At 39.2% G+C, this 24261-nt stretch overlaps 2 protein-coding genes and 3 long non-coding RNA genes across 7 annotated transcripts; 3 read left to right on the forward strand and 2 right to left on the reverse strand.

Moving 5' to 3' along the window:
* Positions 1 to 8466: 8466 nt before the first annotated feature.
* On the reverse strand, positions 8467 to 12053 carry LOC124198220. Of its 3 annotated transcripts, XR_006876524.1 has the most exons (5): positions 11944 to 12033; positions 11623 to 11732; positions 11459 to 11556; positions 11251 to 11363; positions 8467 to 8662 (listed from the first exon to the last, which is right to left on the reverse strand). It is a non-coding gene; the product is annotated as an uncharacterized LOC124198220 (long non-coding RNA). The 3 variants fall into 3 exon arrangements; XR_006876523.1 differs by having other exon boundaries at positions 11453 to 11556; positions 11623 to 12053; XR_006876522.1 differs by having other exon boundaries at positions 11623 to 12050.
* Positions 12054 to 14880: 2827 nt separating this feature from the next.
* Positions 14881 to 15397, forward strand: LOC124198330. Its single transcript, XR_006876550.1, has 3 exons — positions 14881 to 15007; positions 15058 to 15162; positions 15257 to 15397. It is a non-coding gene; the product is annotated as an uncharacterized LOC124198330 (long non-coding RNA).
* A 2256-nt stretch (positions 15398 to 17653) lies between these two features.
* Positions 17654 to 19280, forward strand: LOC124196634. The gene is made up of 3 exons (XR_006875775.1): positions 17654 to 17938; positions 18002 to 18090; positions 18164 to 19280. It is a non-coding gene; the product is annotated as an uncharacterized LOC124196634 (long non-coding RNA).
* An 866-nt stretch (positions 19281 to 20146) lies between these two features.
* LOC124196633 (proteasome subunit beta type-6-like) lies at positions 20147 to 21513 on the forward strand. Its single transcript, XM_046591782.1, has 7 exons — positions 20147 to 20182; positions 20329 to 20532; positions 20599 to 20666; positions 20724 to 20855; positions 20918 to 21047; positions 21114 to 21258; positions 21328 to 21513. Exons 1-7 carry the CDS (start codon positions 20162 to 20164, stop codon positions 21453 to 21455), a joined length of 828 nt encoding a protein of 275 aa, XP_046447738.1. The 5' UTR covers positions 20147 to 20161; the 3' UTR covers positions 21456 to 21513.
* Positions 21514 to 21589: 76 nt separating this feature from the next.
* On the reverse strand, positions 21590 to 24244 carry LOC124196631 (ATPase family AAA domain-containing protein 3A homolog). The gene is made up of 9 exons (XM_046591775.1): positions 23839 to 24244; positions 23347 to 23784; positions 23004 to 23284; positions 22842 to 22942; positions 22610 to 22767; positions 22393 to 22546; positions 22204 to 22318; positions 21896 to 22147; positions 21590 to 21831 (listed from the first exon to the last, which is right to left on the reverse strand). Exons 1-9 carry the CDS (start codon positions 24053 to 24055, stop codon positions 21727 to 21729), a joined length of 1821 nt encoding a protein of 606 aa, XP_046447731.1. The 5' UTR covers positions 24056 to 24244; the 3' UTR covers positions 21590 to 21726.
* Between the last annotated feature and the right edge of the window lie 17 nt (positions 24245 to 24261).

Below are 24261 nucleotides of genomic sequence, written 5' to 3' on the forward strand. Positions count from 1 at the left end.
TCAAAAAGAGGTTCAGCAGAAGAAAAAAAACTTTTTAGGGGGGGGGCACGATTTCAAATTTCGTTCTCGATGGCTGAAATTGTTCCAAATGGGGTCAATCATAAAATTTCAACTACAAAAAACGATTGCCGGGCTGGCAATCGTTTCCTAAAACCTCCGAAGATTCCTAAAAAAAGGAAAAAAAAGTGTTGGTACTTCGATGTGACCTTTTGTCATCGACAAATATCGGGTTCGACAGAACCATTTGTCACATTGGGTGAGACCAGGTTGGGATGCGCAAACAAAGAATCATTTGGGTAATTATTGAGTTTCTATTGAACAGGAGGCCAGTCAGATATTTCAGTTATTTAAGTGAAGAAACTGTGTGTTATTAAATAATACTTTTTGAACAGCTTTAACGCAGATCAGTTTCCATAAGCTGATGAGAATTTCTTTCAAACTTTCAAAAGTCAGGCTGATACGTAGAAATATTTTTAGAGAGCTGATTTTCAAATTCAATAATTACATCAACGAAACAATTTAACTGAATAAACCCAATAATAGTTCATTCCCTATATTAGGTTCAACTTAATAGGGGGCATCCGGGGTTGAAACGGGGATATTTCGATCTGCAGTCGAATGCTCTTCCACTGAGCTATACCCCCGATATTCTTACATTTTACCGCGTATTTCTATTAGCCCTCCATTTTTATTAAGAGTAACTTACTCTGAAATACCAATTGCTCTGTTTAACAAGCAATCCACAACTCAAGCGCACCAAATCCATGGAACCTCCTTTTTTCCCATTCTGCTATGGGACCTAAAAATAAAATAATTCAGGCATATCCAGTTTTCTACTTCGGATTCACCTGTTTTTGCAGAATTTAAATATTCCTTTCAGTTCGGGAGATATTTAATTTTCAAATTTGGGTTTTTCAAATTTTAACTATTTTAAGGGGTCTTTGGCATCGCTTTTTGGGTAAATGCTTACCTTTAAAAAAAAATCCCACAAAAGTTTGCTCGGCCATCCCTCAATACCAATCCAAAAGGAATTTACATTCCGGATTAGATTGGCCGAGTTGTTCCCAATCTAGTAAAATGTAATTTTGACAAGTTTCCCACCCAGCCTAGTCACCTTTTTTTATCACTCTCCCTCACGTTCCTGGCGGATGACAGCGGAAGGTACGCTTTCCTGGCCTTCACTTTAGACCGGGGGACATGCCCTTTCATATAGTCTAGTGGCCAGCAATATGAAGCCCGAGGTGCAGAGAACTCGTATGCTTCGGCTGGTCCCAGCCTGCATTATATTCCCGAGCAGCGGTTTACAATGTTTCAATCAATACGAGAAAATTCGTTTTCGTCCAGCCAACTGACACATTTGGTGACTAGCTTCATTAAACGTCGTCAAAGAACCAATTTTTTCAGATTTTCAATCGTTTATGTCTCTGCTTGTAAAGCTTAGATCGAAAAACGGGTCGAGATGTCTGTAAAGGGGGAAAAAATCTTTCATTCTGAAAAATATTTTTTCAAACGGTCTGGTTCGCAAGAAAACTACAAGAACAAACTAAACAAGAAAAGCGGGAGTGCCCGTAAAACGCGTTCAAAGATTCGAGTTTTACGGGGCTGACGCGCAGCCTAAGCCGGCCAGAAAGGGGGTCTAGCGGGGGAGGTGGCGCATACCCATGGGAGTGGGGTCAGTGAAGGGCCATACTAGAGGATTTCATGTTTTCCCTTTTCTACCATGGCACCGGTGGTCTAATGGTAAGCATCCCGGAGTATTATGTTGAATGATCAAGGTTCGAATCTCGACCAAGTCGAAAAATGAAATTTCATAAAATTACTTAATTTTTAATTTAGTTTTAATTCTTTAATTTATTACTTAATTTACAAAATTTTAAAATTTTAAAATGACAATAGCATCAAGTCTATGCTATCATGCGGTCAGATGTGGCATTACATAAGTCAATATATTAGCTAATGGATGGCGAGCTACCAAACGGGTAATGCCGCATGATTTACGAAAAATTTACAAGTCCCTATTTGGTCATTCCCGAGTGTAATATATTCCCTATGTGTCGTATTATTATTAGGCATGTCAACATATCTAAGTCGGTAGAGTAGTGATCTACGAATATATTAACGATAGTGAGTGGGTTCGATTCCAGGATGCAGGACTAATGGTAGGATACATCGTAATAGGAATTTCTTTTTTTAAAAAAGAAAAAATAGTGAACAAAGAAATCAAATGTTGGTTTAGGGGTGGGTTTGGGAGGGATGTTCACCTTGGATTAGTGCTAAGACCATTCTTTTCTTCCCATTACCATCTATACCTTGAACCACCTCGGGTGGTTTATGAAAAAACATTTCTGTTTCGTCATATTCTCCAAACATTTCATGTTTCAGCTGCGATAGGTAAACAGAACTGTTTGGCTATAGGTAAACATTTGTTTGCTATTAGCAAACCCCTACTATGAGAGAGAAGAGTCGGTGGATATTGAAATAAACGCAACACGAACTGTTCACCTCAACCGATTTACGAAAATAGATCTACGGACTACGGCTATCACGTTGTTTCCCCCATCCTGTCGGCAAGGTCGTCGCAGCTTGTCAGACTGATTCCTGATCAATAATACGGTATTCGTTATTGTGAATATCATGGTTTCTGTAATTATCCACATATTTAAACGGCATTATATTTTCCTAGGTTTGGAGCTACATTTTATTATAATAACGATTCGCGGAAAGAAACTGTCAGATTGATTTGTCCGGCCAAGCTCAATTCTAATTCATTGCTGCTTTACCTAAATCGAGTGAACTTATCTTGAACGAGGAATTATCACGATTCACGACAGTTTCAACTTTAAATAAAGAAATCACTCCTACAGGGCTGAATAAGGAGTTTCGAACCTCGGTCTTTCAGCATGTCAGTTCGGATTACTGACCATTATACTACCGTTGACAGGTGTGGTCAAAGGAAAGCATGAGCCATATGGTAGCTAGCCATTCATTAGCTAAGACACTGACTAATGTAATGCAGAATGTGACCGCATGATATAGCAGTGACTGCTGGTGCAATTGTCTTTATAAAATATCAAAATTTTACTTAATAGAAATTTTATTTCGATTTGTCCGAGATTCGAATCTACATCCTTTGGCTTTTCAGCCTGGGCTTCTGCCCATTAGCTCATCGTTGTTATGTTAACTGAGGGAGAAACATGGGCGCGTATGGTATGGCCCAGGTACACCCCCCTTCACTCACCCCTCTCCCAAGGGTGCGCGTAGTCCCCCCCCCCCCCCGCTAGACCCCTCTTTAGGCCGGCTTGGGTAGCGCGTCAGCTCCGTTTTAAACGCGTTTTACGGGCAATCCCACTCATTTTTACAGCCTAAACCCTGTATTAGAAATGATCAGCGCAAAAAGATCTACAACCCTGTGTTAATCGTTTTCCGATAGCAGAAAACTTGTCTTGCTAGAGAAGAGCCGGGGGGTCCCAGAGTAAGCGCGAAAAAAACACTCAGAAATAAATTATTTCCAAGTTAACCTTAAATTGTATTTCAAATTGATATTTCTGACAAATGGGCTTTATTTATATGATTGCATTCAACCTTTTCATAAAAACAAATTTTTAAAAAGTTTTGAAATATAAAAGTTACAAATGAAAAACGAACAGGACTAGTATTACTAACATGGTTTCATTGGCTGAATAGTATATGAACGGTGCCGGATCTCCCAATCCGATTTAGCAAATCCGACAAGAATGCCATATCAAGAAGATCTCTTACTTGGTGAAATAGGACAGGTAGAAATAGGACTGCTTGTAAGGAGAAATAGGACTGGCAATAATCAGTTGCAAAAAGTAGTCCTATTTCGACCAGTCCTAATTTGACTAGTCCTAAAACGTAGTCCTATTTCTACCAGTCCTATTTCGTGTCAGCCCTATTTCACCGTCTACCACCGACGCTAGCTATGCCCTTTTAATGAGAAGAATGCATACTAGAAGCACAATCATGTACTCTAGGACTAGACTCCCGAAGGTCAACGAAGAAGTCCATCCGAGAACACCTCAGCAGGAGACAGGACTCATCAGAATGTAACTATAAACCAGACGAGTTGGCGTTCTCTTGCTGTAGCGTGGGCGTTAGAAAAAGTATGTTACTACTTAAACGGAAATAAATTCATTGCAAAACCCCACAACAACGCATTCAAATGGCTCAAAGAAACAAAGAAGTTGAAAGGGTGTTTCAGTAACTGGGTTATGAAAATGCAAGCCTACAATTTCACCATTCTACATACAAATGGGACTAAAAACCGAGTCGCCGATGCCATCGCCAACCACCCGGCAGAAGAAGCTGAACCAAACGAAGCGACAAATCACGTTTACGCATTACTCACAGTAGGTTATTCAACAGAAAAAACTAGCAATACTTCAACAAGGATACAAGACGATCTGTTATCCATTTCTCCTGCTCCAAGGTATCAGGGAAGGCGAAATTAGAAGACAAGACTACGGGAGATTACACTGATCACGTGGAGTACTTTACGAAACCCGGGGTCGACAATTCAGATTAGTAATACCGTCGAGTTTACGGCGCAAAATCATGCAAAGCTGCCATGACCAACCGGCGGACACTACGGAGTAGAAAATAAACAATCAAAGGTAGCCGAGAGATACTGGTGGCCAGGACTACCAGCCAGCATCAAAACGTACGTCAAATCCTACCCTATTTGTCAGATGAACAAATGCCCAACCGGAATCACAGAAGGTTTCATAGAACCAAAATAATTCCACCTACACAACCATTGCAGCAAAACGGCCTAGATCATATCGGCCAATTTCAATTTTACAAACAAGGCAATCGTTACATACTTGCTTCCATCGACCTTCTGATTAAATACGTCATAGCAAAAGCAGTACCTGACGTCAAGCACGCAACACCATCAAGCTGGTCCATAAAGAGCTCATCGGCCATCACAGCTTTCCGAAGAAGATAATCACCGATCATGGTACGGCATTTTACTCACTTTTATTTACTGCATCGACATTTGAACAAGCACTAAGCGACTGGGGAATTCGTCACGCCATGTCGTCAACTAACCATCCGCAGTCGATACAATTGAAAGAAGTCGCCGCAATCTCATCACACCTTTAAAAGCATTCATCGACCCCACACTGAACAACTGGAACGAAAAAGTGACCGTCGCTGTAGTGGCTATCTACAGCGGTAAACAGTCAAGCACGAGGGAATTGCCGTACGAAATCATTCATGGTCAAACTATAGAGCTACGACACGAACGATTATTCCCATGGCCAAATGTTGGAAAAAAGCAAGAAGACCAAAAGAAATCATCGGAGAAAGTGAACAAGATCCGGGTGACTGTGCGTGACAGATTACTCGCAAAACAAGAGAAAATGAGAATGAGAATCAATGCACATTGGTGCAAACCACGAGAATACACACCCGGAGATCTCGTACTAGTAGCTCGAAACCTACGAAAAATCGAATTTAGAACAAACATTCTCCCCAAATATACCGGGCTATTTCAAGTCTTACGGAAGCATTCACCTTTAAGTTACTTAGTAAAAGACGTGGTGGCGAAGGTTCCCAGCACACGTTAGTCAAATGAAATCATATCGAACACCCCGTAACGTTGAATAAGAAAAAATACCACGAGATTCAGGAAACAAAGCAAAGGCGAAAATAACGCGGACCAGAAGCAAGCGAGTCGTGGAAACTTCGGTCAGATGGCAATCACCGTAAAAGAAACTACCGACTAAACAGAAACCAACATAAAGATCAACGAAAAATAAACCCTTGATTAATGAGTCATTTATTGCCTTGATTATGTCTTGTATTCCGTGTCAATTCGAACTTTTCGGAACAAGGTCTACGACGAACAAGTCAACGGACAGAAAAACCCCAAGTTCTCCTAAGAAATTGGGCCTAAGTATAATGAGGATAAAAGAGGGAGGCAGGGAAGTTGAGGCGGAGAGTTTTGAAAAGTCTATTAGTAGAGTAGTCTTTTTGAGTTGTTACGTCTGCAGTCTCTTTGTGTGTAGTTCTGTTCTTTGTGATCAAGTTATTTTAAGAGTGTAGAGCGAATAAAGAATAAAGGTGTATTAATATAAAAACCACTAACCGTTCAAAAATTCTCCAATAGACAAACGGGAGAGTATTGTTATTTGGAACGAATTTTTGTTTTTTACGCATAACTTTTGTTTAATTTTATCCGATTTCTTAAATAAATAACTTTTATAATGGAGTAGTAGGACATCCTGCGTTTCTTAAATGTGCCAAATCAAATGTGTGTCCAATCTGTGTTACGCGTCTACAGCGTCTTATGGGAAAACCAACCATTTCACTTTTAAAATATTATTTTCTTCTCGATAACTATTTTTTACCTCATTGTTGTACCTAACAGTGGATTCGCTATTCACTTAGTGATAACCTAATTTTTATTACATTGCACAATTCCACCTAGTTTATTTTATATAATTTTTTTTTTAATGTTGTTTTCTTTTCCCTACTAGACGACATGAATTAAAAGCTATTGATACTAATGATAACAATGTCATCAGCGGTTATCAGTGAGCCTGTTGTAACTATCTTTCAATTGAGTGACTATGCTAAAGGATTGGTTGGTGTGGATAAACAGACATATTTGGATAAATTAATGAAATGTAACATTCACTTAAGATATTATTTCATTCCAAAAGAGCATTGGGTTGTGGACCCAGCTACCATTGAAACAATTTCTCCACAACAGTTGACAGGGCATGAAGTCTATATCCATTTAATTGCTAGAAGAAGTAATGATACAGGACTGCAATTGAAGGCAATGAAAACCATTGAAACTGCTAATTTTATGGTGGCCAATCGGTGGGTAAGTAAGTTGTGTGCAATTCGGCTAACACATGGTGCTGTGATATTTAAAGCAAATGTTCGACATTCAATTAGCTTTAACAGCAAGAAGGACCTGTGTACATGGGCAACTGTCCATGAAAATTGTACTGTTATGGCTGCGCATTGCAACTGCACTGTTTGGTAACTATTACTTTATCCATCATTCAGCTTATCCATTTTGGTACGACAAACTAGTAAATGTCTATTTTTATTACTTCTACAGATAAGGTGGAGTGTTTACTCATGTTGGGGGTCTACTTTATACCATTATACAATTATTGACCACTTCATGCACATCAAAGGAAAACTCGTGGATTTGCTCCACCAAAACATTACCAGTGGTAATTTATTTAAATTGCTATGTCATTATGTCCATTCAAAATTTAATATCGCTACATTGTGTTATTTCAGAATTTGAATACCAGTATTTCAGATTTGAAGTGTGCCACTAACCTCAACAAGAATTCGGTGTTTAAAAAAAATGGAGGGGGATACCAGAAATGAGTGAAGAAGAAATTGTCGCATTGAATGATGTATTATTAGAAAACAAAGCAGTGGAGCTTCATTTATTCAACACATTCGCCGAAAACTCCTGGAACTTAAGGTACTAAAACAGTTTGAAATCAAATGCAATCTCGCCATGTCTGAAGCCTCGCTCAGAGGAGTGATCCGGAACGTCCCCACCCAAGATTCAGAAGAAGACATCTTATGCCTACTGGCTGAACAAGGAGTCACGAAGGTACAACGGTTCACGGCCCTAGCACTAGATGGCAGCAGAACCCCACTGAAAACAGTCACGCTCTTCTTCAAAACCTCGCAACTCCCCAGAGAAGTCATCATGGCCCATGAAATCTTCCCCGTCAAACAGTTCATCCCAAGACCAACACTGTGCCGTAAATGCTGGACGTTCAGACACCCAGAAGAAACCTGCACAAACCCCCCATCTGCAAATAATGCTCACAAACCCACCCACCATCAGACCCCTGCAAAACCCCACCAAAATGTCCCACATGCGCCAAACCAGGACATGCAGCTGGAACTCTCGGTTGCCCAAAGTACAACAACAGACAACAAATAATCAAATTCGCATACGAAAACAGAATCCCAATCGCAGAAGCGAGCAAACTACTAAGCAATACTGAACCAGCGAGACCACCCCAACTACCAAGAATGCACTCTACCGCAAACCCCGATCAAGAAATGGATGACCTAAAGAAGGAAGTCGTGAAATTGAGATCACAAATTGAAACCATCTCAGTACACCACCCTCAAATCTAACGCAAGACTCGAAACCCTGGAAGCCACCGTCCAGGACATCCAAGAAAAAATAGCCCCCCTAGTAGAGCTGCCACAAACAATCGAAAAAATAAAAAACGACATGACCGGAGGATTCGAGTCAAGTCACGAACAACTAGCCAACATCACAGCCCTACTGCAAGCCACCCGCCCTCTAGCCAAACCACCGGACAAACAAACCACTAACGCCACTTCAAAGGCTCGAAAATGACGAAACCACTCAAAATCATCCAATGGAACGCCCGCAGTCTCTACAAAAGTAAACTTCAAGAATTTAAATTTAACATCAGATGCCTGAATCCACATATTGTATTACTAAGTGAAACATTTTGGAGAGACGAATACATACCGAAATTTACCGCATTCAATACCTTTTACCGAAACCGAAATTCCCACGGCGGAGGAGTAATGATCCTAGTGAAGAAATCCATCCAAGCAGCCCCGTTGACACTCCCCCAGACACCAAACGTAGAAGCAGTAGGAACAACTATAAAATTAAAAAACAACAAATCAATTGACATCATATCGGTATACTGCTCAGACGGGAACGCGAACACCAAACAAGACATCACAGACATTCTCAACACCTTAACCAACAGCTACGTGATCGGAGGTGACCTGAACGCCCACTCTACAGTATGGGAAGATGACCACCAACAAAACCGTTGCGGAAAGCAGATAGCAGAAATACTTCTAGACGACGAAAGAATTACCTTATGCACTCCAAAAAACCTCGGGACGCGCCCAAACCCAAACGGAAAAGAGAGCTCAACCATAGATCTAACCTTCAGCTAACTAGATCTAGCAAATCTAACCAACATCAACGTAGGACCATACTGGGGAAGCGACCACCTCCCTTTCATCACCTGTCTTAACATCGGCTCCTCCCCAATCAAAACACCCAACGAACACTGGAATTTCAACCGGAACCGATGGGAAGAATGGAATGGAAACATCGAGAGCAAAACCACACCCGGAATCCTAACAGCAGCAGAAACTTCTAATGAAGCATACCAGTCATTCTACAACGCCATCATCGAAGCCTCGAACAAACACTTCAAACCAAAAAGAATAAACAAAGAAACCAAAAAACCATGGTGGACACCCCTCTGCAAGAAAACTACAAAAGAAGCAAGAAAGGCCTACAAGTTATGGCGCTCCATCCTCCTCCCGTCAGACAAAAACAACCTTAACAAATTAGAAGCAATCAAAAAAAGAACAATCATAGCAGCAAAAAACCAGGCGTGGAGCAACCACATTGCATCAATGGAGAAGAACACCACAGCCTTTTGGAGATTTGCCAAACAAATGTCAAACAAACCATCGACCACCCAACAAACAACCGCACCAATAACAAAACCAAACGGAGACCAGACAACGGACCCATCAGAAAAATAAAAAATCCTGCTTGAAAAATTTTGCCCGACTGAACGACAAGAAAGAAAAGACGACCGCACCAAACTGTACGAACAAAAAATCCAAGACGCAATCCAAAATAAAGAAAGCCATCCACTCAACACCCCAATATCAATCACGGAACTGGAGACCAACCTCACAGGACTACCAAACAAAGCAATGGGCAAAGACAGGATCCACAACGAAATTCTCAAAAACCTGAACCAAAACAATCGCACCACCCTACTGAAACTGCTGAACATTTCACTCAACACTGGATACCTACCAACGGACTGGAAAAACGCCGCTGTAGTCCCCATACTCAAACCAAAAAAACCAGCAAACCTACCAGAGTCCTACAGACCAATATCTCTCACGTCATGCCTGGGCAAACTGATGGAAAGAATCATCAACAACAGACTAAAATGGTATATCGAAAAGAACAGACTCCTTCCAATATTCCAGACAGGGTTCAGAAACGGATGCACCACGAGCGATAACCTACTACGACTAGAAACCGCAATCAACACAGGATTTGACAACAAAAAAAACAACATCGGCAATATTCCTAGACCTCGCAAAAGCCTATGACAGCACCTGGATTACTGGACTTCTCTACAAAATAACGAAACTCAAAATCTATGGCCCGGTACTACGCTGGATAAAGAACTTCATAACAGAAAGAAACATCGCCGTACGAGTGGACAACAATCTATCACCAGATAGAAAACTCAAGAGAGGAGTACCCCAAGGATGTGTACTGAGCCCCCTACTATTCAAAATAATGATGTCCGACTTCCCAAACCCAGACGACGGATGTGAAATATCACTCTTTGCAGACGACATCGAAATTCACTCAACTGCAACAACCAAATGGGAAACGGAAAGGAACCTGCAGAAATACCTCAAGAAAATTGAAGAATGGGCAAAACAATGGAAACTAACATTCTCAGTCCCGAAATGCATAGCAGTTACATTCTCAAGAAGAAGAAAGAAAGAACGCGATCTTAACCTTATCCTTAACAACAGCCGCATCACCGAAAAAAAAACAACTTCAAATTCCTTGGAATCATATTTGACTCAAGACTAACGTGGGATGACCACATCGAATACATCAACGCAAGCCTGCACCGCCGAGCAAACTGCATCAAAACTCTCACACACGGAAAGACGCCACTTCAATTAAAACTCCTAGTACGAATATACACAGCCATGATCCGCGGTAAGCTAGACTACGGTGCCCTCATCCTAACAACGATACCAAAAACAAAACTGAAGAAACTAGAAAAAACTCAGAATCAAATACTGAGAGGCATTCTAGGTTGCTTGAAATCAACGCCGACCCAACTTATCCAAATCGAAACAGGAATATTACCCATTAAAGATAGATGGGACATGCTGGCAACAAGGTACCTAACTAACATAAGCACCAAGACGTGGAACTCAGCCTACCCATCACTGTACGAAATGGCAAAAAAAAACAAAAATATGGAAACCCAGGAGCACACCAGGAATGTCAAAATACCTCACAGAATTAGACGGAGAAAGCAGCCCCCTCATTCTACAAGAACCAGCCTACCAGCCGTACACAGAACCACTAGCACCATGGCAGCTGTTCCAGATAACCACTGGATATCTTACGACAAATAAAAAAGAAGCTGTGAAGAACAAAGCACTCACCGCAGCCACATTCCTGGAGACCAAGAGCAATAAAGATCAAAACCACCTGGACATCTACACGGATGGATCAACATTCAAGACCACCAAGAAGACCACCTGCGCTGTGTATATACCTGTAACACAAACAAAAAAAAAAATGGTTACTCTCCAACTTTACTAACAGCTTTAACGCAGAACTAGCTGCTATTAAACAGGCACTTACACTCACCTACAACCAGGACTGGCCCGAAATAACCATCTACACTGACTCTAAGTCAGCAATCCATGCCATTTCCAACTTCAAATGGAAATCAAGCAACTACATCCCTGAAATAATCCAACAAATCAACAATTACAAATCAGCATGAACGAAAATCAACTTATTTTTGATACCTAGTCACGCAGGAATAAGAGGGAACGAAATCGCAGACCAGCTAGCCAACAACAGAAGGACAGCAGACGACGGTGAAACGATGTGTCACACACCCAACATGGCCGAACAACTAATGAAAATCAAAAACAATCATCAACACAAAACACAAGAAAAAATAAAAAACAATTCCCCAAATCAAGCAATCACTCAACGAACAAAAATGGGGGTGGCCAGCTGGCACACCCACAAAAACAGAGCAATCCAATCCGCACTAATCTGGCTAAGAAGCGGCCATAACAAACTAAACGGCACAATCAGCAAATGGGACATGGATATCCAACCGGAATGGCCACACGGATGTCCAGAAATAGAAAACTCGACGCACGTCTTACTCCACTGTCCTCACTACTCCGCAGCCAGGAGGGAACTGAAACTCGAGATCGAGAAACTCAAACTTCCGTTTGATGTACCAACTTTAACCGGCGTCAACTTCTCCATCCCTAAACACACCCAAGAAAAAATTGCCAAATCACTCATAAATTTCATCACAAGTTCTAAAATTATTTAAAGAATTTAAACTTGTCCCCCAAAATTAAATATTCTCTAAATACGAACCCCCCCCCTTATTTTCTTTGTAAAAATCCATGTAAAACCCAAACACAAATAAACAAAACGGTGTCTAAGGGCCGCGAAAATGGCGGCCCGTAAACTGTCACCAGTGGCAACCAGCCATGGCCAGTGTCACCTAAAGTTAAAAAAAATGAAAAAAAAAACCGATTGCTCCAAACAGAACTCATTGTAACTAAAGAGTCATCAGAAGAGGCTGAAAGATTAACATTGAAGCAAAGAAATAATCCTATTTGGATGGATTTGAGAATTGGTAGGTGCACGGCAAGTAATTCGTACAACATCTGTAAGACGAACTGTGAGAAACCCTCATTATCTTCGGTCAAGAAATTATGTTTTCCAGGGGAAAAGTTATCGACTCCAGCCATTAAGTATTAATTTGATTATTTCATTTTCATTGGTATGTCTACTGCATTTCTTTAATTTTTCATTTCAAGGTATGGAGTTGAAAACCAAAGGAAATGCATCAAAAAAAGGCTTGCAGTACTAAAGAAAATGAATCTTCGCCCAGGTTTTACCACTACTAAAGCTGGTTTGGTCGTTTCCTTGGAACAACCATCTCTCGCAGCCTCTCCTGATGGATATATTAAGTGCAAGTGCCATGGTATAGGCGTCATCGAAGTCAAATGCTGCTGGAGCCACAGAAATGAAAAAATGTCAGACATCATTGACTCTCGCAATGATTTTTACCTGCTTCATAACACTAAAGATCAGGAATACTATTTTACTTTCTAAACTAATCATCCGTACTACTACCAGGTACAACAGCAAATGATGGTCACCTGGTTATTGTAATAATGCCCCTTCCATTGAGAGTAATTCCCAACCTTTTATTAGCAACAATTCATCGCTTTACACTTGCTGTACTGAAGTTCATGAAAATGGAGCAGTGGTTACATGCAGTAATGTTGATTGTTTAGTTGGTACTTATCATAAGTTATGTGTGAAGCCACCAAGAAAACGTTTGGTCCAGCATGGGTATGTAAATCCTGTTCAAATATTTTGAAAAAATCGAAAAAAAGAAGCCTTTCAAAGGAGAACTGAAAATAACCAAATTTATACGAAGTAAAAAATACAAGAAATACCAAACAACCAAGAAATACTAAACAACCAATCAAGAAATACAACCAATCAATTCAAATTTATTGTAATTACATGTTAACAGCAATTCGTTCCTTATGTTAAAAAATGAGTTAATTGGCCAAAAATACAGAGAAAGATGAACATAACAATTACAAGTGTCACATCAACTTAATATTGTGGAATTATTGTTGGTTGTGCATTCATAAGGCAGCAGCAAGTTACAAATATTTTATAGATGAAGGTGTTGTTGTTAGAATCTGAGCAAAAATCTTCAATTTTGATTATACCACGTAATACCATAAATTTGTTTTCTTCAAGTTACCTATTACGCGTTCAACATGAATTCGTTCGTTAACTATTATTCTACTTCTTTCCGTCTCTTTTTCTGGTAATTGGACCCTTTTTCCTTTATAAGAAGGCATATGTACTTTAACCCATAAAGAAGTGAAATCACTTCATTGATGAATCCCCTATCTGCCAAAAATTCATCACCAGGTTCGATAAAGTCTAGTAACCAAGATTCTCTAACAGTATCTACGTCTCTGGCACGTCCAGTGAACGCTTTAGACAAGAATGCAACAGCACCGCGAGGCGTAGTTACTATAGGAAATGTTGCTGTATGATGACTTTTCTAAGTCGAGTAACAAGAGACTGCATCAATTCTATCGCTAGGAGTTTCATACTTCAATTCTGTACAATCAATAATTTAATTAACGTTTGGGTATTGCTCTTCTATTTCCCATATTTAAAACAAAACTAATCAATTTTACGTTTGTATTCCATTCATGATAACATTATACTCACAGGAATACAACTCCGTTGTCTTACTAGCTTCCTGGTCATTCTTTTAGAATATCGCTCTTTGTTTAATGTAGTACACCTATTAGATTTGTCATTGTCATCCAAACCTAAATGAAGTGTCTGTGCCCAGTCTGGATGTAATTCATGTGAATCACGTGTGGATGGAACTTCAATAAACGTAAATGTGTACTACAATTATTAAAACACACACTTAAGTTATTACCATTCAAGAAATGTTTAGAACAAACTCTTGAATGTTTTGTTACGTTCTTGTAACTTTAAGTTTTTTAACCAGGCTTTCCTTCTCAAATTCTGAAGTTCTTTTACTTCGTTAGAACACCGAATTTTCTTTTTAGGAATACTAAAAAACTTAACTCCATCCTTGTGATTATTTTCACAGATTCGTACGCAACACTTCATCTTGTTAAACTTACAAGTTTGATGTTTGTAGAGTGATCAACAATCACCAGCTATCTACAGAATTCGGGCTCTTCTGCTAGCCGGGTCGATCACAAAAAAGGACTCTTAAACAAAAATTAACTAAAAATAAAGTAGACTTAGAAGGAGATTGAGAGAAAAATTAGGTTATCACCAAGTGAATAGCGAATCCACTGTTAGGTACAACAATGAGGTAAAAATTAGTTATCGAGAAGAAAAGAATATTTAAAAAGTGAAATGGCTGGTTTTCCCATAAGACGCTGTAGACGCGTAACACAGATTGGACACAAATTTGATTTGGCACATTTAGGGAAAATGCGCAACGCAGGATGTCTAACTACTCCAGTCTGCTATCCCAAGTATTTTTTATTTCATTATATCGTCATTAGTTTACCACCTACTAGCAATTTGAATTCGCGAAAAAAGTGGACGTGTCAAATTTTCGGGGTTATATGGGTAAGGGCCTGTCCTGGTATGTGAAACGCTGTAATTGTACCACTATATAGTTTCTAGGTTGCCATCTTGGACTAGTAATATCCCACCCATTGGTGCACCCACAGCCAAGAAGCATTGGTATTTTGGGGTTCTTTGCGTTTGGCAGTTACAGGAAGGTAAGAATAGAGTGGAAAAGAAAGTTGTTGATCTCTTTTTTTCACTATCCTTTGTCCTCCTATTCGTACCCTTTTCTTCCTTTTGGATTTGCAGTTTTAAAGTGTTCGACTGCGATCGTTTTGTTGCAGTCTCTGGCCTTCTGGGTGAAGGCCTCACGCGCCGGCTGTTTCTGTTCTTGCTAGGTCCAGTGGGTATTGCATTTTGGGTTTTGTGGTTGGTTGCCATGCCATAAGGCGTTCGTCGTTAAACCTCCCGCAGATTTTTCGTCCAACGTCCGTTTACCTCGTTATTGACAATCCTCATCTTCTCTTTCATCTGAGAGTAGCTTTGAGAATTAATGGAGAAGCAGAAAACAAACAACGTCTAGAAATGAAGAAAAAAAATATGTACATAAAGTTAAATAAAACAAATTTCAAATTACTTTATTATTACCAGTTCTGGGATGAAGAGCCTGGATCGTTCGTACAACGTGTTCGCACGAAAGAAGTCGGACTCTTGCATTTGTTCTTCGGGTTGCGATGGATGAATTTCCAGTAGCAACTATCAACATAAGCCGTGTTCTGGTGCAAGGTTATGGGTCGTTTGCAGAGAGAACAGATGCGATGAGGGAGGATGCCGTCGGAAATAAGCCACTTGATTGCGTCGATCCCTATACAAAAAAAAACTAATTAATATTACATCAAACAACATAAAATTGAACATTAAACCACTTACCTAATAGAGTAGGGTTCGTCGGTGATGGGTTCACGGTGGGGATAAACAGTTGTCAAATCTTTCTTTTGTCCCATCTATCATCCTGCGTGGGACGCCTGAAAGAAATGGGATTGTAACTAGCTTTAGAACGAGAGATTGTGTGGAGCTGAGCCATTTTAAAATATTAATGTTCAAACTAAGTTTGACTAAATACTTAAGTTTGACAAACTTAACTATTTTGCATATTTATGGAACCCGTTGACTTAGAAAGAAAGCTCTGATTCGCTCGGAAAAAAAAGAAGATGATCTCTTCAGTTTATGAATTGCTTAAGAAAAAAAGAAGAACGATTTACTTAGCTTTAGAGAGGAAGATGCTATAATCCATCTTAATCCATAATAACGTCATAATGTTGCAATTGTTATGTTTTTGCAGCTTATAATTTTGTGGGCGAAAAATGGAAGGATTATAGTTGATGGACTTAGACTCTGTAAGTTCAAGTATAATCCATCGTAATCCATGATGTCATAAGGTTATAATATAAGTGTGTTCAACATAACACCCCTTTCACACTCTCCTCTTCCCAGGGAGCTGTTGGTGCAAGCCGTATTCCCCCTCCCTTAAGAGTGAGTCATCAACGAAAAGGTTGAGTTTCGTTTGTAAAATGTGCCAATATACTCATTTTTATGCTTAGGTTCATCCCCAACTTTTTTCTATTTCCCACCTCATGACTCACCACGATCTTGTACGCGGTCGTGAATAATTACCACCATTTCTTCAACTTCAAGACCAGAAGCAAATTAGCGCTGCGAAAATAATCTATAGGATAATTATTACATTAGAAAACCGTTGACATGGGAGCGTTATCCCAAAAATTTATTTGTTCAATGGTTGCAATCATTACTGTACTTGATTTTGTAGTGCACTTCATTTTTCAAAATTGCTCGAAAAAAAACGCGTTACGAAGTTTTTTACCTCAGTCCTCTTGAATGGCAGCCTGGGTTACTGACCATTATGCCACCATTTGCATAAGAAGTAAGGGTAACATGGGGCCGTATGGTATGACCAAGGTAAACCTCTATCCAGTGATTTCGGAACTACTTGTTGCTTGTGATTTTTCAGATTCATGGCGTCGTCTCGTGGTCGAGGCGTGGCTTTGCCGTTCTCTCGGATTTTCTTGTGTCAGAGATTTTTAGTTCGATTGTTTGCCTTTGGATTCATTTCATTTTGTGTGATGTGTTTTTTTCCGTAATTTGACAGGTTTTATTTTGATGTGTGTAAACAACGGCTTCTTTGTTTGTATTTGGTTTTGGCTTAAAAGTTTTTGTTTGGGCCCAACTTTCTGTATCTTTGCATTTAGTGCCGATTCAGCTTTGGAGTGTCGTCTTCTTGGTTTATCCAGGGTAGTCTTTTGATGGGTAGGTTTATCCTGTTGTTTCTTGGTATCTTGTCCACTTATTGTAGCAATTTTTTGTTACGATTTCTTATATTCTGCTGCTCTAGTCATAGTGGATTGTTGTGGAGGCCCAACCTTTCCTTGGTGTTGAATGGGAGGGAGGAGGGCGTACGAAAAAAAGGGACCCACGTTTCCTCTTCTCCCTATTCGTCCCATTCTCCCTCTTCTCCCCGTTCTCGCGCTACCAAGGTGCACAGCCATGCTGGCGTTGCCAGATAAAACGGCAAAAGAATACAGATTCGAAAGAGCCCTATAGGGCTGTTCGACATCTTTTTTAAGATTTGTTGAAATCGTGAAACGCAGCCACTCATGTATTTTTTTCGTCTGCTACGAGTGACTTGTGTATTCTGTGAAATATGAAAAAGTTAGTATTCAGATTTAATCATTAACCAAATTTTAAATTATCTGATTGAAAGGTATTCTGCGTAATGAATACTAAAAAAGGTTCTGTGAGTAGAATGTGCAAAGTGTCAAATTGCCGTAACCTGAAAAGTGCAAGTGTAAAACTGTATAGTGTATAGTTTACCAAAGGAGGGTGTAAGGCGAGACTTGTGGTTTGAGAGAATGTATTACATCAACGACACCAACCTGAAAAATCTGTATGTGTGTTTGGATCACTTTCTCACAGGTATTTCTAGGTTAATACTAACAATTATTGAATATTATCATACAATTTGTGACATGCTTACAGGAAAGCCGAGTGGAGAATTCAAAAAAAAAAACATGTTGATTGGGCACCCTCTATAAATTTGGGATCAAATAAGACGAAACAATTTCTAGGTATTGTTTCATTTCGTGTGTAAAAAACATTCATATATGTTGTTTTAGTGAATGAACTAGTTTGTCATTACAGTTGGTGATCAGAAAGTACGTAACAATGTTGCTTTTGACAAGGCTGATACACCTTTGCCTTCATCAACACTACCCGTGATGGGAGAGCAATGGCCATGAACTCTTGAACCCAACCATCTTTTACAGCCTTTTTGGATTAAGAAGACAGCCCCTTGTATGCACCAAGGGCTTCCAGATGATTTTGATAGCTTTTTGTTTCAACAAGATATATGAAGATATCTGTGGGAGAAATTTTTTGAACAATTTAACAACAGTCTAAACCGTGTTTCAACAGAGAATTAGGAATACAATATGGACAATCACTGTTAAACATTTGTAACTTTTCCAAATAACGTGTTTTGGCCTCAATACTAAGTCCACAGGCATAATTAGACAGTGACATAGTTAAACACTAACACCATAACGAACTAATATAGAAAGAAAACACATCAGAACTTCAAGACAACCCCCTTTTCTATCACTGTTTTTTTTTATTCATATTTCGCAGAACTACACAAGTCACTCGTAGCAGACGAAAAAAATACATGAGTTGCTGCGTTTCACGATTTCAACAAATCTTTAAAAAGATGTCCAACAGCCCTATAGAATACTTGTGGCGCCGGGTAGCGCCAGTGCCATGTTAACTCCTCCTCTCGGAAATTTTCTCTGTGGTTGAACGTTGAAACCCAAGTTTACGAATCGATAGTGAAAATTGGAGCTAAGATATCGAACTCGCTTCTTGCCATTCCTCCAATTTTCCCTCCATTCCTATTCCCCACTTCCCAACGCACCCGCTGTAGTGCTTATAGCTAAGGAGCAGGGCAGGAAAGCAGGCTTCACTTCCAGAGAAAAAAACAATGGAGTGGAAGGGCTCCCCATATGAGTGGTGGTACCATGGTGGAAGAGAAAATGGTGGAGCCACGGGATAGGGATTTGGCCTGTCAAACTGAAGCGAATGCTTAGGCAGGCCACTACGGCGCCACCGTCGTTTCTACCGGTTTCAAGAGCTCTTATGGCACATTTACATGTAACGGGATTTGAAACATTTATTTTTAATACTTAGACAGGTATGATGGTAAATCTACTTAATTATCGTTTATTTATCGTACAATATTTTAAAATTATCACGGAAGATAATTCTCCAAGTCATAATGTAGAAATTTAAGTTTAAAATGTCGACGTTCAAGGCAGTAATTGAAGGGATGCTGTTTAGAAACAAGGGAAACTGACAGCTGATGAAACAAAAAAGGGGCAGAGAAAACCAAAACATAGGTGATTAGATGGTTTCTAAACAGCATCCCTTTAATTACTGCCTCGAACGTCGACGTTTCAAACTTAAATTTCTACATTATGACTTGGAGAATATCTTTCCGTGATAATTTTGACACACAAGGTTAATCTGTGCTCTGTGGCCAATACGTAACACATTCCCATAGCTGTATGCAGGGGTATGGAGAGGTGTTCCCCAATGATAGTGTTAAATTTCCCATTAGGGGATTCGACGGGAAGCTACTTTTTTACTAACGACTTTTACATGGAGGCATAGGTAGGTCTCTCCGACGGTGGTGCCGTCTAGGCTCTCGCGGCATACGGACATACCGAGAGACGTTTTAGTAAAAAAAAGCGGACAACCTCTTATGGGAAATTTTACATGGAGACTGGAAACCATCTCTCCATGCCCATGCTGTATGGTAGAGTAAAGACATTCATCATCAACGCTTTAGGTCTGTGGGGCCGATTTTCAGGTCAGTTACACATGTTGTAAATGTCTTAAACCATTAGGCATCTTAATAATTAAGATGTATTCGATAAAATATCGATTCAATTGCTGAAATCTTTTGTATTTTGCGAAAAATTGTGTTGCTTTAATTTTAATTGAACAACTCAATGGACACCTTATTCCGATTTTCGATTTATACCAAAGGTACAACTACGAATTTTCGAGAAATTCGGCCCAAACTGAGTGAATAAGAATTCCGAACATTGGTTTACTAAGAATGCAATAGGTGTCGCTGCCCTCATGATAAAAAAGTCTTCTGTGGTAACAAACCATCTATTCCATTAACCTGTCTGTTTTAATTTTACAAACCATATGATTATCAAGCAGAGAAATTCAAAATAAAAAATAATTAAAATGTCTGGGATCAATTAATTCAAAAATATTACATGATCGACCAAAAATCGTAGATGAGTTGCCGCCCTACACATTCAAGTATTGAGTGGCCAACCATAAAGCCAGAAGTGCTGAGTAAGGGGCTGTCTACTGTCTCTGTCTTGGAGTGTTGTCCAATTTCAACAGTTTCATTTGAATCATCCATGGCTTGTACAATGAATAATTCTATTTCCGATCTTCTCAGCCCGGATTGGTTGACATCAGAACACAGCACAGGCGTAAGTATTAACAAATTCTTTAATATTAAAGTGAAATTTACATTTTAAATATTTTTTCCAATTTAGACGTCAATTATGGCTGTAGAATTCAATGGTGGCGTTGTCATTGGTGCCGATTCGCGCACCAGTACTGGGTAATTTGATCATATTGTTTCAAAAGGGTTTTGATAATCGAGTTTTCTTATTTTTAGTGCATATGTAGCAAACAGGGTTACTGATAAGCTGACCAAAATCACCAACCATATCTACTGCTGCCGTTCTGGCTCCGCTGCAGACACTCAAGCCATTGCTGATATTGTTAACTATCATTTGGAATTTCATGAGTAATGAATAACAGGTTTCTGTGTTATAAGTTACTGTTACTAAATTGTTTTATTTTTAATAGAGTTCAGTTGGGTGAAGCTCCTTTGGTGAAAACAGCAGCAAGTGTCTTTCAAGAACTTTGTTACAATTACCGAGATCAATTAACAGCTGGTATTATTTGTGCTGGATGGGATAGACGTCATGGTGGACAGGTACGCTAATGTAAAAATATTTTATCATTCATGATTTTAAACATGGTTTCTTGATATTTTTCTAAGGTCTTTAATATCCCTCTTGGAGGAATGTGTGTCAGGCAATCATTTGCTATTGGTGGTTCAGGTTCAACTTATGTCTTTGGATTTGTTGATTCTAATTTCAAAAAAGGCATGACAAAGGATGAGTGTGTCCAATTTGTGTTGAAAAGTAAGTACTGATGGAATGATAAGACAAATGATTAATTTTTTTTTTACAATGCATTGTTCTTTTTTGCAGCCCTTGCATTGGCAATGAGCAGAGATGGTTCCAGTGGTGGTGTTGTTCGTTTGGGAATTATCACAGAAGATGGAATTGAACGTCGTACAGTTTTGGGTAATGAACTTCCACGATTTTACGAAGATTGAGATTTTCAATGTAACTGCTTATGAAAGTACCAATACATAAAAGAAGACTTTAAACACATCATGGGAATCCGACTATTTTTATTAAAACTATGACGTAACTACGGGTAAACAAATTTGACTCTGGGAGAGGAAACGATGGACCATAATCCATAATGTATGGAATATATTGTCAAACAAAAGTAGCAACAAGACAAACAAAGCAAAATGTAACGCGTCGTAATTGCCACATTTGTTCAAGAAATTTCATCATTTACTACGGCCAATTTTTAATCTAATTATTCTTTGACTTTTCAACTCCGGATTGGGAAAGAAAACTCCTGTTTTTAGCGCTAATAGTTTTGAAATTTCCTCTTTCTTCTTCACTTTGCCATTCAACCTGTCATACAGCATACATTAAGTAACCAATAACTAAAAACAAATCAATTAAAAATTGTACAGACCTTCTGACAATGTTGCTGAACGGCATCTTTAACCTTCTCCATTACCATTTTCTCGGTAAGAATTCCATCAGAGGACGCATAAGCAGATGCTTGCCAAGCTACACCGAGCTTAGCTATTTCACGGCCTGACATTCCTTTCACTTCACTGGCAATTTTAGTGCATAACGCACCGTAATCAAACTGTGCAACTTTTAACCGTCTTTTTCCTTCTGCAGCCGGTTGTAAAATAAACTTGTCAAAATAGAGCCGAACCTAACAGTTGAAAATTGTAGACTTGACAGATAACGAAATAGTAATAACAATTGTACCAGTCGTTCTCTCTCTTCCAATCCCGGAAGCATAAATTCTACCATCTCATCTAATCGATCATTAACTGCCCAATCAAATTGTTCTGGAGTATTGGAAGCCAAAACCATCATGAACCTGAAATTAAAGATTTAAAGAAGAATATAATTATTTTGAAAAAAAAAAAAAACTTAAAACGACAACGGACGTACTTGTTAGATTGCTCGCCGGTACGGTAAAGAAAAGCGTTTAGTGTAGCTCTCAAGTCCTCACTGATTTTTTCTGAAGATCTCTTCCGTAAAAATGCGTCTGCTTCATCAACGAATAAAAGCAATCCTCGTCGAGAGCCATTAGCCCAATCAAAAACTGAAAGAAAATATTTCTATGAGCAAGTTTGATCTTACAAGAAAAATAAAAAAATAATCAAACCTTTGTGTATAGCCGTAACGCCATCCCTACCCAACGGTGAAATATCACCGCCGGTCAATATAGCATAATCGAGCCCACTATGTTTAGCTAGCTTTTTGGCGAACAAAGTTTTTCCAGTTCCTGGCGGTCCATGCATTAAAATGTTCCGGAACATACCCCTTTAAAAACACATTAAATAAACAGGAACAGCTTGTTGCTATACATGATTATAAAGATAAAAATGTCTGCTTACTTATTTTGCTTAGTATTTTTTGTTGCGATTGCAATATCTCTCAAGCGTTCCTCCAACTTGGGCTCCAAAACTACTCCAGACAAAGCATCTTCTGATTTAGCCTGAAAGCATTTCCATAAATACTCCACATATCTAAAATGTAATCTGTTTAACTGGAAGTACCTTGATAGCCTTTATAGTTTTGATAGGGTGGCGAATTGTATCAACAAGGTTTACTCTCGATGTTTCACGAACTAGAGAAGGCTTTCCGATTCGGGACTCGATATAGCGAGCAACTACACCAGTACCACCTTTGGCAGAATAAATGCCAAGGGCAAGTAGTGAGATTCCAGCTGCTGCTGCAGCTATTTTATCCCAGTCAGAAAGGAAAGTATTGAACCCAGTTCCCAAAACAGCACCAGCAGTTTTTATGGATTCCATGACTGTGGCACGATTTTCAGAAGCTGTAAAAAATAAATGAAACATGTTAAAATAGAATTACAATATGAAAATTTAGTTACTGTACCTTTAAGACGAATTTGTTCCAGATATAGATCTTGATTCTCTCTGTCAACCTTGGCTTTTGCTCTCATTTCAGCTTCAAGTCTCTTCATGTCGGTTTTTGAACGAAGATCCATCTCATACTCCAAAGTTTGTTTTCTCAAAGCTTCCTGCTTAGCAACACTTTCTTCTTGTTTCCTCAAATTTTCTTCATTAGCTCTTTGTTGTTGCAATAATTGATCTTCATATCGCTTCCGAGCCAATTGATCCTGGTATTGAGATCTTTGTTGATTTTGTTTTGTTTCTTCTTGAAGAGTTTTTCTTCTTTCTTCATGATCTACACGTTTCTGATCAACTTTTAATTGTTCAATGTGTGCTTCATACTCCTTGATTTTGGCTATTTGCTCTTGCTGTCTTGTTTGTTCTTGAGCTTTTGTCAAATCCAAAGCATCTCTGGCAAATTCTAAATAACAAAACTTTAAGTAATGTTTTATTCAACATATTGATACAAACTTACTAGATTTTTCCAATTCTTTAGCTGCTTGTGCAGCTCTCTCTAAGGCCGAAGAGTCAAATCTATAAGCATCTGAAGCCCGCGCTCCACCAACATTCCCACGAGGTTGTTGATTTTGCGGTTGACCGGTATTGGAATTGTCGTCTACACCACTTTCGGCAGGGGGTGGTACTGAGCCAGTGCTACTAGGGTCCTTCCTTAATCCAAAAAGCCAAGACATGGTGAATTCAAACTGTAACCAGAATTATTTCGAATATCTTGCAAAATTCCACGTGGATGGAATTATGAAACTTGCGAGGTAAATTTGGAAGCAGACGATTCGGACTACACCGTTCCGTTACTAGAGGCGTACGTAGCGACGGTTACGTAGGGGGAAAAATGAACAACTTTGATAAGTAAGGCCAAGAAAACTCTACCATTTCAAGC

The sequence above is a fragment of the Daphnia pulex genome, chromosome 7, assembly GCF_021134715.1.
Source record: "Daphnia pulex isolate KAP4 chromosome 7, ASM2113471v1".
NCBI classification, from domain to species: Eukaryota; Metazoa; Arthropoda; class Branchiopoda; order Diplostraca; family Daphniidae; genus Daphnia; species Daphnia pulex.

Coding starts and splice junctions, on each gene's coding strand:
- LOC124196631 (XM_046591775.1), bottom strand. CDS start 24,055: ATGTCTTGGCTTTTTGGATTAAGGAAGGACCCTAGTAGCACTGGCTCA. Junction 23,785..23,838: donor TAAAGAATTGGAAAAATCTA/GTAAGTTTGTAT, acceptor TTTGTTATTTAG/AATTTGCCAGAGATGCTTTG. Junction 22,547..22,609: donor CGTTACGGCTATACACAAAG/GTTTGATTATTT, acceptor ATTTTCTTTCAG/TTTTTGATTGGGCTAATGGC.
- LOC124196633 (XM_046591782.1), top strand. CDS start 20,162: ATGATAAAAAAGTCTTCTGTG. Junction 20,667..20,723: donor GATTCGCGCACCAGTACTGG/GTAATTTGATCA, acceptor TCTTATTTTTAG/TGCATATGTAGCAAACAGGG. Junction 20,856..20,917: donor TATCATTTGGAATTTCATGA/GTAATGAATAAC, acceptor TATTTTTAATAG/AGTTCAGTTGGGTGAAGCTC.